The following is a 16,067-nucleotide window of genomic DNA, read 5'->3' as shown; positions in this document are numbered from 1 at the left end:
AATCCCACCATTCAGATAGAACCACCTTTATTATTTTCATGTATTTCCTTCCAATTTTTTCATGAAAAAGGTAAGAAAATGTCTTTAGGGACAAATACTTTGAATTTTATTTTATTATTTATCATTAGCATTGAATACTTCCCACAATGTTATATATTCTTTGAAGGTAAGATTCAAATGGACAGATACAACCACTTTTCCTACTATAAATAAAACTGCAAGGTGTATTCTTATTTAATAAGAAGTAAAAAAAATTTTGGAGTTTCTAAGGAATACTATCAGACTAAGATTATAATAGAAAAGTGAATAAAAAAAACCTCAGCAGATAACTCACCCTTTTTAATAACTGATTTGTGAGGTTCTGTAGTGTGTTCACAGTGTATATCTTCATGAGGTGCAAAGCTTTAGAAAGACATTGCTTAAACTTCAGTAAATATACAGAATAATCTTTAAAATTCGGCTATAAAAGAAAGGGAAAGATTTACAAAGAGGAAACAAACATTGACAAAGCAAACTTTCATTGAAAACCAACATGTCCTTTATGTAAAGTTATATACAAAATAGATTGAAAGTTCCATGAAGACAAATACTGTGACTGTCTTCATCATAGCCAAATCACCTGTGCCTGGGCATAAAGCCAGGGCTAAATAAATATTTGCAGTTTGCCCTGGCTGGTGTGGTCAGTTGGTTGGGGCGTCGTCCTGTAAGCCAAAAGACTGCAGGTTTAATTCTCAGTCATGGCACATGCCTGAGTTGTGGGTTCAGTGTCAGTTGGGGTGCATTCGAGAGGAAAACCAATCGATGTTTCTCTCCCTCTTTATCTCCCTCCCTTCCCCTCTCTCTAAAAATCAATAAGCACGTCCTCAAATGAGTAGATATATGTATATATATAGTGCCGTTTTTAGCAAACTATATATTCAGTACTCCACAGACTTCAAGGCTACCACATCAGATTCAACTAGGAAAACAATACAAGTAGGGGATATAAATACAGCTATAAGTCCTTGGGGAATAATATCTAGGACAACAGGAATTCAACAGACTGAAAACTGCTCATCCTTTCAGAAGGGATAGAGCTGTGTCAGTCAGGACCTCATTTGACTCCAGGGGCTGCCTCAGCAGCTGAAAGTAACTTTTACATCACTATCAACAATAACTAAGAATTTGCCAGTTTTCCAAGTATATTAGAAAATATATTTTTCCCTTCAGAAGGAATAATTACTTTATAACCTAAGAAGCAAATTAATAGGGATGTTCAGATTTCTTAAAAACATACAGAAATATCATGACTTACATGAGATGAGATATATGTTATACAATCATCTAACTTGGCCAGCATAGGTATAAATCCTTCACTATTCACAGACAATGTAGGAGAATTCAATTTCTTTAAGAGAAAATAAATATTAATTCATAAAAAATATATAAGTAAAACTTGATAATTATGTATTCAAATTAGCATATTTCCCTTTAGGACATAACAGTTATACTAATGTCTTCATATTTTGAGTGACCAAAATATCCTCAAATGTAGCCCATGTGTAACAATAAATGACAACTAAAAAAGAATACTGATTTAATTCAGTTTACTGCTAATCAGTTTTAATGGGGCTCTTGATGACATGACAAATATTTTATATTACTCCATTGTACTCCACAGACTTCCCATTTACTAGTACTTTACAACATACATACATTTTCTCTTTCAAACCCTGGCTATTTCCCTAAGGTTAAAGAATTAACTAGTGTGTCATATGATGTTTAGCAGTCATATTATTAAAGTAAAATAAAGTACAGAAGTAATAATAAGTATAAATATAGGTATTATATGTGTGATATTTAACATTTAATATAACATATGCTAAAACTTAAAGTAATATAATATACAATATTTAATGAAGTATAAATATAATATACATAAAACCCAAGTAAAAACAGCCAATTATTTCTTATCTTGATATACAAATAGCTTAGCAATGAACTATTCTCCTTTGTATTCCATTGTTAACTAGCTACTAGTTTTACTCCTATCTCTTTAGTAAATTATAATTGTGATTAATTTAGTATTTTAACAACATCATGTATACAGCTATTTTAATAACAATAGGATACAGCTATGATTAATTTATGAACCAGAAATATCATTTACACAGCAGTCTTTATTGATATTACTTTGAAATACAAGTGTGCATTATAGAACTACACTTTTTCTCAAACTAAGTATGAGATTAGTTTTAAAGATTTTTTTAAATTATTATAGTTTAACCACAGCAAGATTTAAAATTTAATATTTCTTACATGGCTTAAAAATAAGACACTATAAGAGGTAACCAACAAAGAGACTTTTAATAATAATACAATTTAAACATAACTATTACTTAAATCATATTTGAAAACATCTGAACTTGTAATGGTATGTCCATCAGTCACAAATAGGGATAGTCAGCAAGCAAACTGTTAAGTTAAAACATCACTCACAAAGTGAAAAACTAACTTTACAAAAAAGTAAGAAAGATGCTTACTGTGTTAATAGTTTCCAATTCATTAAAATAGGATAGCTTTTGTTGAATGTTTTCGGCCAGATCAACAAGTTCCGACTTGCATTTTTTAAAAGAGAAAAATCAGTTACTATAAGAACACAAAAACACTCCAGTCTCAAAATTACACTGAATTGTTATATATTAGACGTAAGATTTCAGAGTAAGGTTCAAAGACTTTTGCAATTATGGGCTAAAACAAGCAATGGTTATTACAGTAAGTTATACATAATATTATAAAAAAGTAAATGATTGCCTTTTTCAAAACAGAACACACATAGCGAAAACTCTGAAATAAACGGAGTAACTTAAATATCCTATATTTAATTATTTAAGCACAACCTATATCAGTTCATCTTTTCTTAAACTCCACCATTACTAAAATCACTACGCTTATTTCAAAAGTATCAATGATAAAGAATGAACAGAACTATTATATCCTCTTCACTCTGAAATTGTCTGACACCTGGCAGTTCAGAACACAGGAAAGCTCACCCGTGCCCCTCTTCACATAAGCTTATTTAGAATGAAAGCAGGCTGTCAGCATAATATTTCGCATGCTCAGCACAGGGCCTCATATAGAGCAGTGTTTAATATGTAGTCAGAGAAATTAAGGAAACTAGAATTATATTCATCTATTTTAAAATAAAACAATAAATATAATCACTGACCCTCTCTCTGTTACTCCAAATTACCTGTTCTTTTAGGAGTTGTTCACAGGCTTGGTGTAGGGTTCCTGTCTTATTGGACACAAAAAGATACTGTTTCTGCAATGATTCCAGATGCTGAAGAGCACGGTTTACATCATTCAAAATAGCATCACACTGCTCCTGAAACCCAGACAAGTAATCCCTCATCTGTCTAGAAAACAGAACCAAAAGGGGATTGGCAATAATATTTTCCCCCAATAAGCACAGAAAATAAACAAAGTATCATTTTTTCCCCAAATGCTTGAATTTCAGGAGGAAAGTCAGACTTATTCACCATAGTTCATCACATTCAGATATGTACCAAAAGCTAAGTTGCAAACTATTTCAATAATTAAGGAAAATTACTGAAACTAAGAGGAACAACAAAAGGAATCAGCCTTGAAGTCATAAACTGGCTTCTTACATGGAAGACAACAAATCACCAGTTCAACTTTCAAACAGTGGGAAACCAGGACCATCCCACGTTATCAAGTTGATAAATCCTTCAGGTCACTTTCACCGTGAAGAGATAGTGATGTCATGGGAATAATTTTGGACTCGGAATTAGAAAAGCTTAAGGTATAAAGATTTTACCTTTAAATCCCAGCTCTGCCCGTCTCCATGACACTAGGCAAGCTACTTAATAGTTCTAGGCCTCAGTTTGCTCATTTGTAAAATGGGAATATTACCATTCCTCACAGAGCTACTATAAAGATTAAACAGAATCATACATCAAACAGCCTAACACAACACATAGCAATTATAGTCATTTAATAAATGTTCAATGAATGCAAATGCTCAAGCCATAGTCCCCAAATCATCCAGAAACTGTAAACCATTATTTCTCCCATGGTATCAATATACACAAACAGAACAACATAGTTACACCCTATAATCTAGGTGGCCATCCCTAAAGTCTCTTGGGTCTCTCCTAAAGAAAGGCAACAAACACCTCTTAGAGGTCCTATAAAATTTCCACTTGAACCCAAACCTTTCTAGAGTTATGGAAAAACCAATGTCTGCCCCCCTAACTTATTAATTATAACTTTTTTTAATTATACAACTTCTAGTACCAGTTAACCCAAATCTTCTCCCTAGCTAATTTTAAAGAAAATATGGCTGTTGAGGTTTTCTTTATACCTTAATTTTGTTTATTTGGAGACACAGATTACAAAATGCTTCAGGTGACTGTGACCTAACAATTAGGATAGCCAACAAATCCAAGAGCCACATACCTATATTTAGTTTCTTCATCCTGATTCATCTGAGTTTGAAGCTTTGCAAACCATGAGAAAAACTAGAAAATAAAGATTATTATATTGTCAACAAAACTAAAACAGATAAAATGAAAAGTTGCTATATGCTAAACAGCAAGTTAAAAGGGTAACACTAATCCTTGTTTGGGGCTCAGACAATAATAATTAGTTTTAAACCAGGAGAAAATTTAATTGCATGGTCAATGTCTACATGCTAGAAAAAGTAAAGGATAGGTAGGATTGAGGGGTAAAGTAGGGGTGGGTGGGGTGGGGGAGGGTGGCGGGGGAAAAGTGGAGACACCTGTTGTTGAATACAATCTAACAAAAATAAAAATAAAATAAAAAATAAAAATAGGCCATTTTCAGAGTTAATTTAAAAAGTGCATTAAATATATAAGAAATGTTTCTCCCTGAGAGGCTAGAGCCTATTTGATAGTTTGCCAAATCTGAGTAGGTAACTTAAGGCTTTGAGTAATTATTAATATTATCTAGCACAGGGTGTCAAACTCATTTTCACTGGGGGCCACATCAGCCTTGTGATTGCCTTCAAAGGGCTGAAATAATTTTAGGACTGTATAAATGTAACTACTCCTTAACTGTTAAGGAGTTGCAATTACATTCAGCCCTTTAAAGGCAACGTCGAGGCTGATGTGGCCCCTGGTGAAAATGAGTCTGACACCACTGATCTAGCAGGAATTGTGAGAATATAAGCTCATAAGTAATATAACAGATTGGTTTAAGAACATGGACTTCTGTATCAGCTAAACTTAGTTTGAATTCTGGCCCTATATTATGAAAATATCTATTCTTAAAAAGAGATAGGGCCCTGGCTGGAGTGCCTCAGTTGGCTGGATGTCATCTTGTAAACAGAAAGGTCGCAGGTTCAATTCCTAGTCAGGGCCCAGGTTATAGACTCAGTGCCCATTCAGGGCACATGCAGGGGGCAACCAATCAATGTTTCTCTCTCACATCGATGTTTCTCTCCCTCTCTTTCTCCTTCCCTTCCCCTTTCTCTGGAATTAATAAAAGAGAAAATAAAGTTTTTTTAATGTTTTTTAAAAAAAGACATGGGGTAGGCTGACCTTAAGCATGCAGGTACTTTTTGAACTAATGGAAATGTTTTGTATCTTGATCACAGTGGTAGTTTCACAGGTATACACACTTGTCAAAACTCATCAAACTGTACACCTAAAGTGATTATATTTTATCATATAGAAATTTAACTCAATATTTAGATTTTTCTAAATTAGAGATTTTCTACTCTCTTTAAAGAGAGATGTGCAAATTTAATCCAAAACATTTATTAAATAGCCCAATAAGTTCACAGACCGGGTACAAGATTGTCTCCTATAACTCTCAAGTGGGATTTAAGTCAAAGTACACTTTATTCTCTCAAGATACTAAGTTTAACAAGTACAGTACCTTAGCTATCATTTGCCAAACAATGATTGTGTGTCTGCCACAAAATGCATTTACAGGTATTATCTTATTTAATTAGGCTCACAAAAAGCCTATGACATAGTTATATAATTATCATTGTTTTATTCATAAGAAAACTAAAGACCTGAAAAGATAATTTTCCTAAGCTCACAAAGAGGCTAAGTGATATAGGTGACTTTCTGATCCAGGGCCTAACTCCACAGCTGGAGCTCTTAATCACTCTGCCATGCTGCTTCTCAACTTACTATATATGCAAGTCAGAACATCTGCTTTACACTTTACTCAGTAAATGCCTCAGCTTTGATTCTTCACAGTACAGAAAGAAGAGCAGAGGAAGTGGCAGAAGAAACTACTGTTATTTAGGTTTATAATCAGTAATAAGCAAAAGCCAAGAAAAGATTACACATGTTCTTCTTCAAAATAGCTACACAGGTTATCTAAAGAGAATATTTAGGTTTCTGAAAAAGAAATTACCTAGCAATAGGCAGAGAGGGGTACGTGTATATGTCTCTGTACATGCACATGCACACACACAGGCACGCTGGCAGGGACATAACATAGACATAGACATACACTGGAGAAAGTCAAAAATATAAAATATTGTAACCTTAATAAATATAATAATCTATCAGCATCCAAACTTGAAATACCATATTTTTATGTCCATTACAAATATAATTGGGCAATAGGTTCATCTAAAATACTTAATAGCCACAACTGATACAAAATCAAGAATGGTCTAAAAAGATTAGATGTTAGCTACAGGGTAGGGCAAAAGCAGGTTTACATTTGTGAGTACACAGAACAGTTTATTCTTATATTATTATTTATTAATTACTGTATTACTTCCCATATGAAAAACTATAAACCTATTTTTGCCCCACACTGTATAGTTTCAAATGTTCAGGACTTTTAATTAGGACCTTTTTTATTAGCTCAGTCTAGAGACATTTAAAATAATCAAACATCCTTAAAAACAATATTGCCACTCACCTGCTGTGCAGTTTCAATTTTTCCTTCTTGCATTCCTAATGAAATGAAGCCATTCAAGAGAATATCTTCTGTAGATTCAGGTACTATTGAAGTCTGTGAAATGGGCAGGGGCTGGGATGTTAAACTGCACAAGTCTTCAATTGGGAGCTTGAAAAAAGACAGCCACAAAGAGTTAATAACTTTTCAAGTTATTATTTAAATAACTTGAAAACTCTCAACTCAAGACTGAAATTACATCTCAGTTGTTTTGAAAGAGAAAAATGAATGTTTTCTATTAAAGAGTTTGACGTTTTTTTAAAATATATTTTATTGATTATGCTATTACAGTTGTCCCATTTCCCCCTTCACTCCCCTCCACCCTGTGCCCCTCTCCCACCCACCTTCCCCCCCTTTAGTCCATGTCCATATGTCATACTTATGAGTTCTTTAGCTTCTACATTTCCCATACTATTCTTGCCCTCCCCCTATCTATTTTCAACCTACATTCTATGCTACTTATTCTCTATACCTTTTCCCCCTCTCTCCTCCTCCCACCCCTACTGCTAGCCCCCCCTTGTGCCCTCTATTTCTGTGGTTCTGTTCCTATTCTAGTTGTTTACTTAGTTTCTTTTGGTTTTGCTTTAGGTGTGGTTGTTAATAATGGTGAGTTTGCTGTCCTTTTACTATACATGTCTTTTCTTTATCTTCTTTTCTTAGGTAAGTCCCTTTAAGCATTTCATAAAGTAAGGGCTTGGTGATGATGAACTCCTTTAATTTGACCTTATCTGAAAAGCACTTTATCTTCTCTTCCATTCTAAATGAGAGCTTTGCTGGATAGAGCAATCTGGGTTGTAGGTCCTTGTCTTTCATGACTTGGAATATTTCTTTCCAGCCCCTTCTTGCCTGTAAGGTCTCTTTGGAGAAATCAGCTGACAGTGTGATGGGAACTCCTTTGTAGGTTACTGTCCCCTTATCTCTTGCTGCTTCTAGGATTCTCTCCTTCGTTTTTACCTTGGCTAATGTAATTATGATGTGCCTTGGTGTGTTTCTTCTTGGGTCCAACTTCTTTGGGGCTCTCTGCGCTCCTTGGATTTCTTGGAAGACTGTTCCCTTTGCCAGTTTGGGGAAGTTCTCCTTTATTATTTGTTCAAATAACTTTTCCACTTGTTGGTCCTCCCCTTCTGGTACCCCTATAATTCGGATGTTGGAACGTTTAAAGGTGTCCTCGATGGTCTTAAGCTTTTCTTCGATTTTTTGAATTCTTATATCATCATGCTTTCCTGCTTGGTTGATTCTATCTTTCTTCTGGTCCACTGTGTTGTTTTGAGACTCAGATTCCTTCCTTTCACAATTGGCTCTCCTCCGTGTGTCTTCCTGCATCCCTTTTATGGTAATCTGCATTTTTTCATGTAATTTGGATCCAAAATCCACCAGTTCCGTGAGCTTCCTGATCACCAGTGTTTTGAACTGTGCATCTGATAGATTGGCTATTTCTTGGTCACTCAAAAGGATGAGTCCTGGGGGACTGATCTGTTCTGCTGGGAACATATCTTATGTCTTTCCCTGTCTCTCCTATTATTTTACTTATTTATTTATTTTTTCTCCGGTCTGGTCGCTCCTGTTACGGTGGGGGGCGGAGCCTTAGGTGTTCACCGGGGCTGGGCGCCCCAGTCGCTAGCTTGTGACGTTATATGTGGGGGCAGGGGCGGGAGCGGGGACAGGAGGGATCAATGGCGACCCTTCCGTTCTCCTGGAGTCAGACACTTCCCTGGGCTTCTGGGCCGTGAGCTCTGCCCTGGTCCCCAATCGCTGCTTGCATACTCAGGTATCACCGCTACACCGCTGCGCTCTTGCGTCCCGGATTGCTGTCGCGCCGATTTTGCACCAAATTTCCCCCGACCTACGAGCGCCTGCGACCCGCGCCAGCCCCGCGCCCGCTCGCTCGGCTCGTAGTCCCCTACCAGTCTGGATGTACGGGTCTACTTCAACTTCTTGGCTGTCTGACTTCCATTTAGATAAATCCTCTGACAGTTCTGATATTATGACTGCAAATCATTGTTGTAAATTATTGTGGTTCTGTTCTTGGTTGTGCAAGGAGGTACGGTGCGTCCACCTATTCCTCCATCTTGCCAGAAGTCCTCAAGAGTTTGAAGTTAATAAACGCAATACTAACATTTATAACTAGACCGTCTCTATATTAAATGCTAGTCTTGAAATGTAAACATGATACTGATATCCCAGTATTAGTTACATATGGCTTTTGAGTTACCTTTCTATCACTGGTGGTGAATCTGTGCTAATCTATACACATTTTCTTAATTGAACCTCCTGTGAACTAGCACCAAGACAAAGGAAAAAACCTGTGTGTTGTTGAAAGTAGCTTGCCCTCCCCATTATATAACACAAAAGCCTGACCTTATTAATACCAACAAACAGAAAACAAATCAAACCAAGAAGTACCAGTAAACATTAATTCCTTCTACCACTTCCACTGCTAGCACACTTCACCCACACCTTCTTGCTCAAATTTTGAAATCAGAATTAAATAGAAAGAATTTCAGAGTTTCCCATCAGTTTCAGAAGAGCCCCACCTACAAGACCTCGACTTTGATGCCATCAGATCTACAATACTTTCTAGTTCTCCACTGCTCCTAAAGATATTCCAGGGGTTAACTTAACCAGTAGTCAAACAGACAAGCTATTTTTAGACTTAAAAGAAAGAGAGTGTGGATGCTGGGAGGTTGTAAAAGAGCCTAATTGTTTTGGTTCAATTCATTTTCAGCCCTGAGGGCATGACATTTATTTAAGTTCCAGTAATATTAAAATATTGATCCAAGGTCTTTTATGATCAGGTCTTAAGAAACTGCCTTCCTGTCTATTTTTCTAGATACAGAAATCTCACTGGAAGACAATATTTTCTCTTTAAAGCAAAAATAAACTAAATGCAAAATACACCATCACTAGTTTAGAAATACAACTCTTTAGATTGATTTTTTTAAGTAATAGCACATGATTCCTGACTTCCATAAATTTACCAAAACTGCAGGGTCACTGAAACTATCTTTGTTTTTGGTGTGTAACACATTTATTACTGTCATATCAAATGGATCCAGGGATGTCATACACATGTGCTTAGTCTGTCATTTGAAACAAAAAAATCTCACCTTCTAATGTACTTTAAAAGTAAGATCATATGAAAACTCTGGATACCTGAGAAGGTACTATAAATACTCAAGATATAATCTGTAATCTAGCTGCTGTGAGTAAATATAATACTTTCTATGTATGAAAAAGCATTCTATTTGCACAAATACTAGCCACTTTTCAGTCAGAAGGATTTCCAAATACCAGAAGCAGGAGGAGGCTTCCCGTCCTGTTCCCTTGTTCTAACACAAAACATTTTCTCTCAAACCCCGCAAGAGAGAAGCCACACTGCAGCCACTTCTAAGAAATAAAAGCATATGAGAAAATCTCCCATGTAGGCACCTTTACTAAGCTGTCTTCTTCTCTCAAAGCACCTGGAATAGAATGGCAAATCAGAAGTGGGGGGGGGGGGTCACAAACTTTCCTGTTCAGACCTCTCATTCACTCCTGAAGTGGAAAGGACTGAATGCATCTGACTCACAGTGGCCTGGCTTCCAGATGGAGTAGACAGACATTTACCACCATCGAGAGAAAAGCACAGATCTAGACTTCTGATCAGCAATCCTAGAATGCTACTATATAGTTTATGCAAATAGGGGCACTAACATATAAAATAGTAATTACAATAATCTATCAAGCCTTGCCTGACCAGCTGAACAGGTACAGAAAAAACAAGCCAATACACTTTTCTCTCCCAAACTTTATTTCTTGAACAGCTCTGGGTTGGAGAAAATCACTTTTATAAACAATCTAATCAATTTATTCCCTAAATGAAACCTGATGTTACTTTTTCTGTAGCAAAGCATGAAGAGATATAGATTGAGTCTTAGAACCTTCCTCAAGGAACCTAACCTCTTCTTCTTACCTTTGGTCTGAGTGACACCTATACCAGCTCAGTGTGGTAAGATTCTAATCTATTCTCAATAGATTGAAGATGTTAAACATCTGGAGGGGAAAAGGTACATGAAAAATACTATCAAGTAACTTGGCATGTGCATTTTACATACATGATTTCATTTCATTATCACAGCTCCCCATAAGATAAGAACTATTATGATTCTCATTTTATAAAGAATAAAACAGGTTCAGAAAAGTTAAACATCATGTGTAAGGTCACATACCCTTTAGAAAAACAACTGTAACAGAGCAAATTATTTTAGCATTTTATCAAGAATTACTAAGTCCACCTGGCTGGTGTAGCTCAGTGAATTGAGCACGGGCCTGTGAACCAAAGGGTCACTGGTTCGATTCACAGTCAAGGCACATGCCTAGGCTGGGGGCCGGGTCCCCAGTTGGGAGCGCATGAGGGGCAACCATGCATTGATGTTTCTCTCTTTCTCCCTCCCTTTCCCTCTCTCTAAAAAACTTAATAAATAAAATCTTTAAAAATGAAAAAAAAAAAAAAGAATTACTAAGTCCAGCAGAAAGAAAATGTCTGGCCTTTCACCACTAAAAAAGTTCCCTGACTACAAGAAACCAGCCTACCTAATATTCTACTGTAAATATTCTACTGCAAATTCCCTTATCTAACACCAAATAAAAACATATAACTCCTTCCCAAGATAACACTAGTTCTCTTTCATAAAAGAGAAAGCTATTTTCTAAAAAAGTTAAAGGCTTTATGGTATTTGCTAAGCATTACCTGGACTCTTGCTATATAACTAACTTGCCCAGTTTCAGCTGTCTGGGATATAATTTACTTGTGAAAATTGTGAAACACTGCAGAAAATCTTTTAGAGATATACTGCTTGGACAAAATAAAAATTGAGGCGTTCTTTTCAGCACCACTGTTACAAGCCTGGTAACGGGAAAAAGAGAAAATTCAATTTCAAAGTCTTCCCACCAGACATATAAATGCTTTAGTAAAGAGAAATGAAGGCTACAGAGAGATGAAGAGCAATGAGAACTTTCCCCTGAAAGAGTCCAGGTTGGGTAAACAGCAGGTTATTTCATTCTCACAGAAATCTATTACCAAGTCTGCATGTTCCAGAGACCTTCAGTGCATGCTTGAACTTGTCAAGCTCATCCCCTACCCATGACTGCACTGCTTTTTCCTCCGGCTTAAATGTTTTTTCTCTAGTTTTTGCATGGCTGTCTTCTTGTTTTCTATCATGAGTTCTCACCTCAGACTATTACTTTCTTGGAAAGGCCTTCCCTACTTATCCAAGGGCACACCTCATCCCTTTGTGTCATACCATGCGGGGTTTTGGGTTTTTTTCCATATACCATAGATCACCACCTGAACTTGCCTTCCTTCTTTTTTTTACATGTTCATGGTCATCATAATTATATCAGCTCCATGAAGCTAAGGATCTTGACTTACTTATCTTTCTATCCTCAACTCCTAGTTCAGAGTAGGCACATTAAGTATGTTCAATGACTGCATGAGGCTAATGATAGGTATTGTATAAATGTGAAAGAATAGGGTAAAAATGAAGATTCTATTTACTGCACTCCAAACCTTTTCCTTTAAGTTCACTGAGAATAAGAAATAATAGTTTATCACCCATGACAATAAAACAAATTGGGTTATATTTCTTGTGAAATATCTCTGCCCCCTTCACCTCCCACTGTGATGTCCAGGCATCCTGCTTTAGTATCAGGCCAAATAAATTACAAAAAGATTGGAATATTTATAGAGCAAACAACTTCTATTATCTAGAGCACAAAAGACTTTAATAGCCAAGCCAAAGAAACTTCCACTTACTTCCTCATTTATTCCAAACCCACTTACAGCAGAGCATGCTAGAGTTAAAACCCAAGAAAGAACACCTCTCTTTTATGGCAAAGCAAGAAACAGTAAAAGTGAAGGAACTTTCAAATCAAAGTTCTTAACCTCCAAAGTTTGAGGGCAGGAAAAAAATGTTTAAGTCTCTAGATTTAATCTGCCTTTGTACACAATTCCAAATCATGTAAAAAGAATTCCTGAATCCTTACTTGCCACAAACAGCCTGACTCACCACTCACATGCCCTGCTCTGCTGATGTGCTACAGAAATGCTTCATTTACCCGAAGTCTTTTGCCAGATTTGGGCACTGGCTTATCACCACACTCTGCCTTATGCCAAAGATCTAAAACTGGGTACAGATGCTCATGCCTTAATGTTTCAAGGTGTAAACCTTTTAGCTGATGCTGTAGCCATTACTATGGAGGCACAGGGAAAAAAGAGTGATTTTATTTTTAATCCTAACTCGAGGACACTTTTTTACTGCTTTTTAGAAAGAGGAAAGAGAAACATCAATGCCAGAGAGAAGCACCAACCGGCTGTTTCCTGTACACTCCTGGACCTGGGATTTACACTCCCAGTCTGGGTATCAAACCCACAACCTAGGTGTGTGCCCTAAGCAGGAATCGAACCTACAACCTTTCAGTTACGAGATGACACTCCAACCACCTAAGCCACACTGGCCAGGACAAGAACAGTGATTAGTGAAGAGTTAGGGAAGTCCCAAAGTAACAAAAGATGGTGTGACTGTTGCAAAGTCCACTGACTTAAAAGATAAATTAAAAAACATTAGCAATAAACTGGTTCAAGATGTTGCCAAAAATACAAATAAAGAGGCTGGGGATGGCACCACTGCTGCTCCTATATTGGCACACTCTACTGTCAAGGAAGGCTCTGAAAAGATTAGCAAAGGTGCTAATCTAGTGAAAATTGAGAGGGGAGCAATGTTAGCTGTTGATGCTGTAATTGCTGAACCTAAGAAGCTTCCTGAACTTGTGACAACCCCTGAAGAAATTGCTCAGGTCGCTATGATTTCTGCATATGGAGACAAAGAAATTAGCAACGTCATTTCTGGTGCAATGGAAAATGTTGGAAGAAAGGGGATCATCACAATAAAGAATGGAAAAATACTAAAAGATAATTACTGTATTTTGCCATATATAATGCACTCCCATGTATAATGTGTACCCATGTTTTAGCACTGCCCATGTATAATGTGCATCCTTATTTTTGCCTCAAAAATCTGGGCAAAAAAGCATTATACACAGCAAAATACGGTAGAAATTATTGAAGGCATGAAGTTTGATCGAGGTTACATTTCTCCATATTTTATTAAAACAGCACAAGGCCAAAAATATGAATTCCAAGATGCCTATGTTCTACTGAATAAAAATAAAATTGCCAGTGTTCAGTCCATTGTACTTGCTCTTGAAATTGCCGATGCTCACCACAAGCCCTTGGTAGGGATGTGGCATGTTCTAATCCTAGAAGAGTGTTCATCATTTTTAATGATAACTGTGAAAGGATGCTCAATGTAGTGCTCCTCACCTATAACTTCAGAGAAGTCACTTGAAGGAAATGAGTGAAGAAAAGGCTGGCTGATATGTAAGAAAAACACTATAACCATCAGTCACTGGTTTCCATTGACAACATATAATAGTTTACTGCTGTCATTATCTATGCCTACACATAATTCTTTTGCATTTTTAAAAGATTTTTGTACATTCCTGATAACTAAGTGCAAGAGCCATGTACCAATGTAGTGCTTTCAACTTAAATCATGAGGCAGTTTTACCACTATCCTGTTAAAATCAGGATTTTAGTGCTTGCCATCACCCAGTAAAAGTTAACAAGCAGCTTTCTGAGGACAGCAAGAATAACTGTACAGAGTAGAGAAATATTCAATTATGTGACAACGTTTATGTTATAACAATTTGTTTAAAGTTTAAAAAAATGCTTCCAACATCAAAAATAACTATCATCCCCAATAAAATAGTCCTACTAAACCTGGTCTCACAACTAGAAAAAGGCTGACAATTCATAAAATGTATTTCTTGCTATTATAACTAGTTAAATTCAATCACACAAGTAGTAATATGAATAATGTCCCAATGATAATTAGGATTAAAACCGCTGACACTAAAACCAAAAACCAGCCTTATCCAATAATGTACTGACCCAGCTTTCAAAAACAATTCATTTTCATTGCTTTGCAATCGGTCAAATAAGTCGATCTCCCACAACCTGCATTTGATGGGAGAGCTCCCTGTTCAACGTGAGATGAAACTGTCACTCGGGATCAAGTTTTGATTTCCCCCCGTGGGAAAAGTATGCTGGGTTATTCATTAAAGTGATAAACGAATACCAACAGGAGGCTGCCTTAGAATAACAGCAGTACTGTGCCTCAGCTGACATCGGCAACACCCGGAGCAATAAGCCCAGGGTAAAACTCCAGGGACAACAGTCCCAAGCCGCAAAGTAGACACCAGCCCAGCCACTGGACGCCCTAGCAGGTCGTCCCCGCGCGGGAAGGGAGAGTCAGCAGTCGCCGGCAGAGGCCTGGCAGCCAGAGAAGGTGAAGTGATGGGGCCTCTCCTACCCTAACAGCCACTGCATGAAGGACAGGTGAAGAGAATCCCTAAACAGGAGTCTATGAGGCCAAGGGTCGCCCGCACGCCACAGGTGAACGCCCCAGTCACTTCCCGAGCATCACCTCACCTCGAGCGGCACCGGAAGGTTCTCCGCCGCCGCCTTCAGTTCCAGCACAGACTCCACCTGCCTGTCGGTGAGCGGCGCCGTGGTGTCCGGTCTCCGATCCCAGAGAGCTAGCCTCTCCCGAGAGTCCCGCTCCGTCGCTGCTTCGGGCAGCAGCAGCAGCGCCGCCTCCGCCATAGTCGCCACCCTCGCCGCCCTTAACAGCAAAGGGATGGTGCGACCCCGAAAGACAGGCCCGGGCCACTTCCCGGAGTGCCAAGGGTTCCAGCAAAGCACCGGCAGCGGCAACGGGGCTGGACGACCGGAGACGGAATAGCCGGAAACGGAAACGCGTTCACAGCGAGTGGGCGGGGCTGAAGTCAGGAATGACGTGGCGTTAAAAGGGTACAAATACTTCCCGTTGAGACGTAGACGTATAGGTAGGCTACGCAGACCCTGACGGAAATAGAAATGCCCCTACCGGAAGTCTCTTCCTCAACATCGATAACTTTGTCGTTACGTGCTGTTTACGACAATTGTACTAACATACGCGGCCGGCAGGGGTTTTCTTGAGCTTCCGGATTTACAGCCTAGGATTTACAGCTGGCTA

General features: G+C 37.8%; 1 protein-coding gene across 1 annotated transcript in view; it reads right to left on the bottom strand.

Annotated features, from left to right (window-relative positions):
* Nucleotides 1-15,813, bottom strand: part of COG3 (component of oligomeric golgi complex 3) — an 88,884-nt gene extending 73,071 nt beyond the window's left edge. The window contains exons 1-7 of the mRNA XM_028526402.2: nt 15,482-15,813; nt 6,916-7,062; nt 4,462-4,523; nt 3,233-3,398; nt 2,523-2,597; nt 1,295-1,387; nt 335-460 (exon numbers count right to left, since the gene is read on the bottom strand). Of these exons, the coding sequence (XP_028382203.1) occupies nt 335-460; nt 1,295-1,387; nt 2,523-2,597; nt 3,233-3,398; nt 4,462-4,523; nt 6,916-7,062; nt 15,482-15,655 (843 nt within the window). The 5' untranslated portion in view covers nt 15,656-15,813. The remainder of the gene's footprint in view (nt 1-334; nt 461-1,294; nt 1,388-2,522; nt 2,598-3,232; nt 3,399-4,461; nt 4,524-6,915; nt 7,063-15,481) is intronic.
* Nucleotides 15,814-16,067: the final 254 nt, after the last annotated feature.

Source organism: Phyllostomus discolor, chromosome 11, assembly GCF_004126475.2.
Source record: "Phyllostomus discolor isolate MPI-MPIP mPhyDis1 chromosome 11, mPhyDis1.pri.v3, whole genome shotgun sequence".
Lineage (NCBI taxonomy): Eukaryota > Metazoa > Chordata > Mammalia > Chiroptera > Phyllostomidae > Phyllostomus > Phyllostomus discolor.
This window is presented reverse-complemented; position numbering and strand designations above follow the sequence as displayed.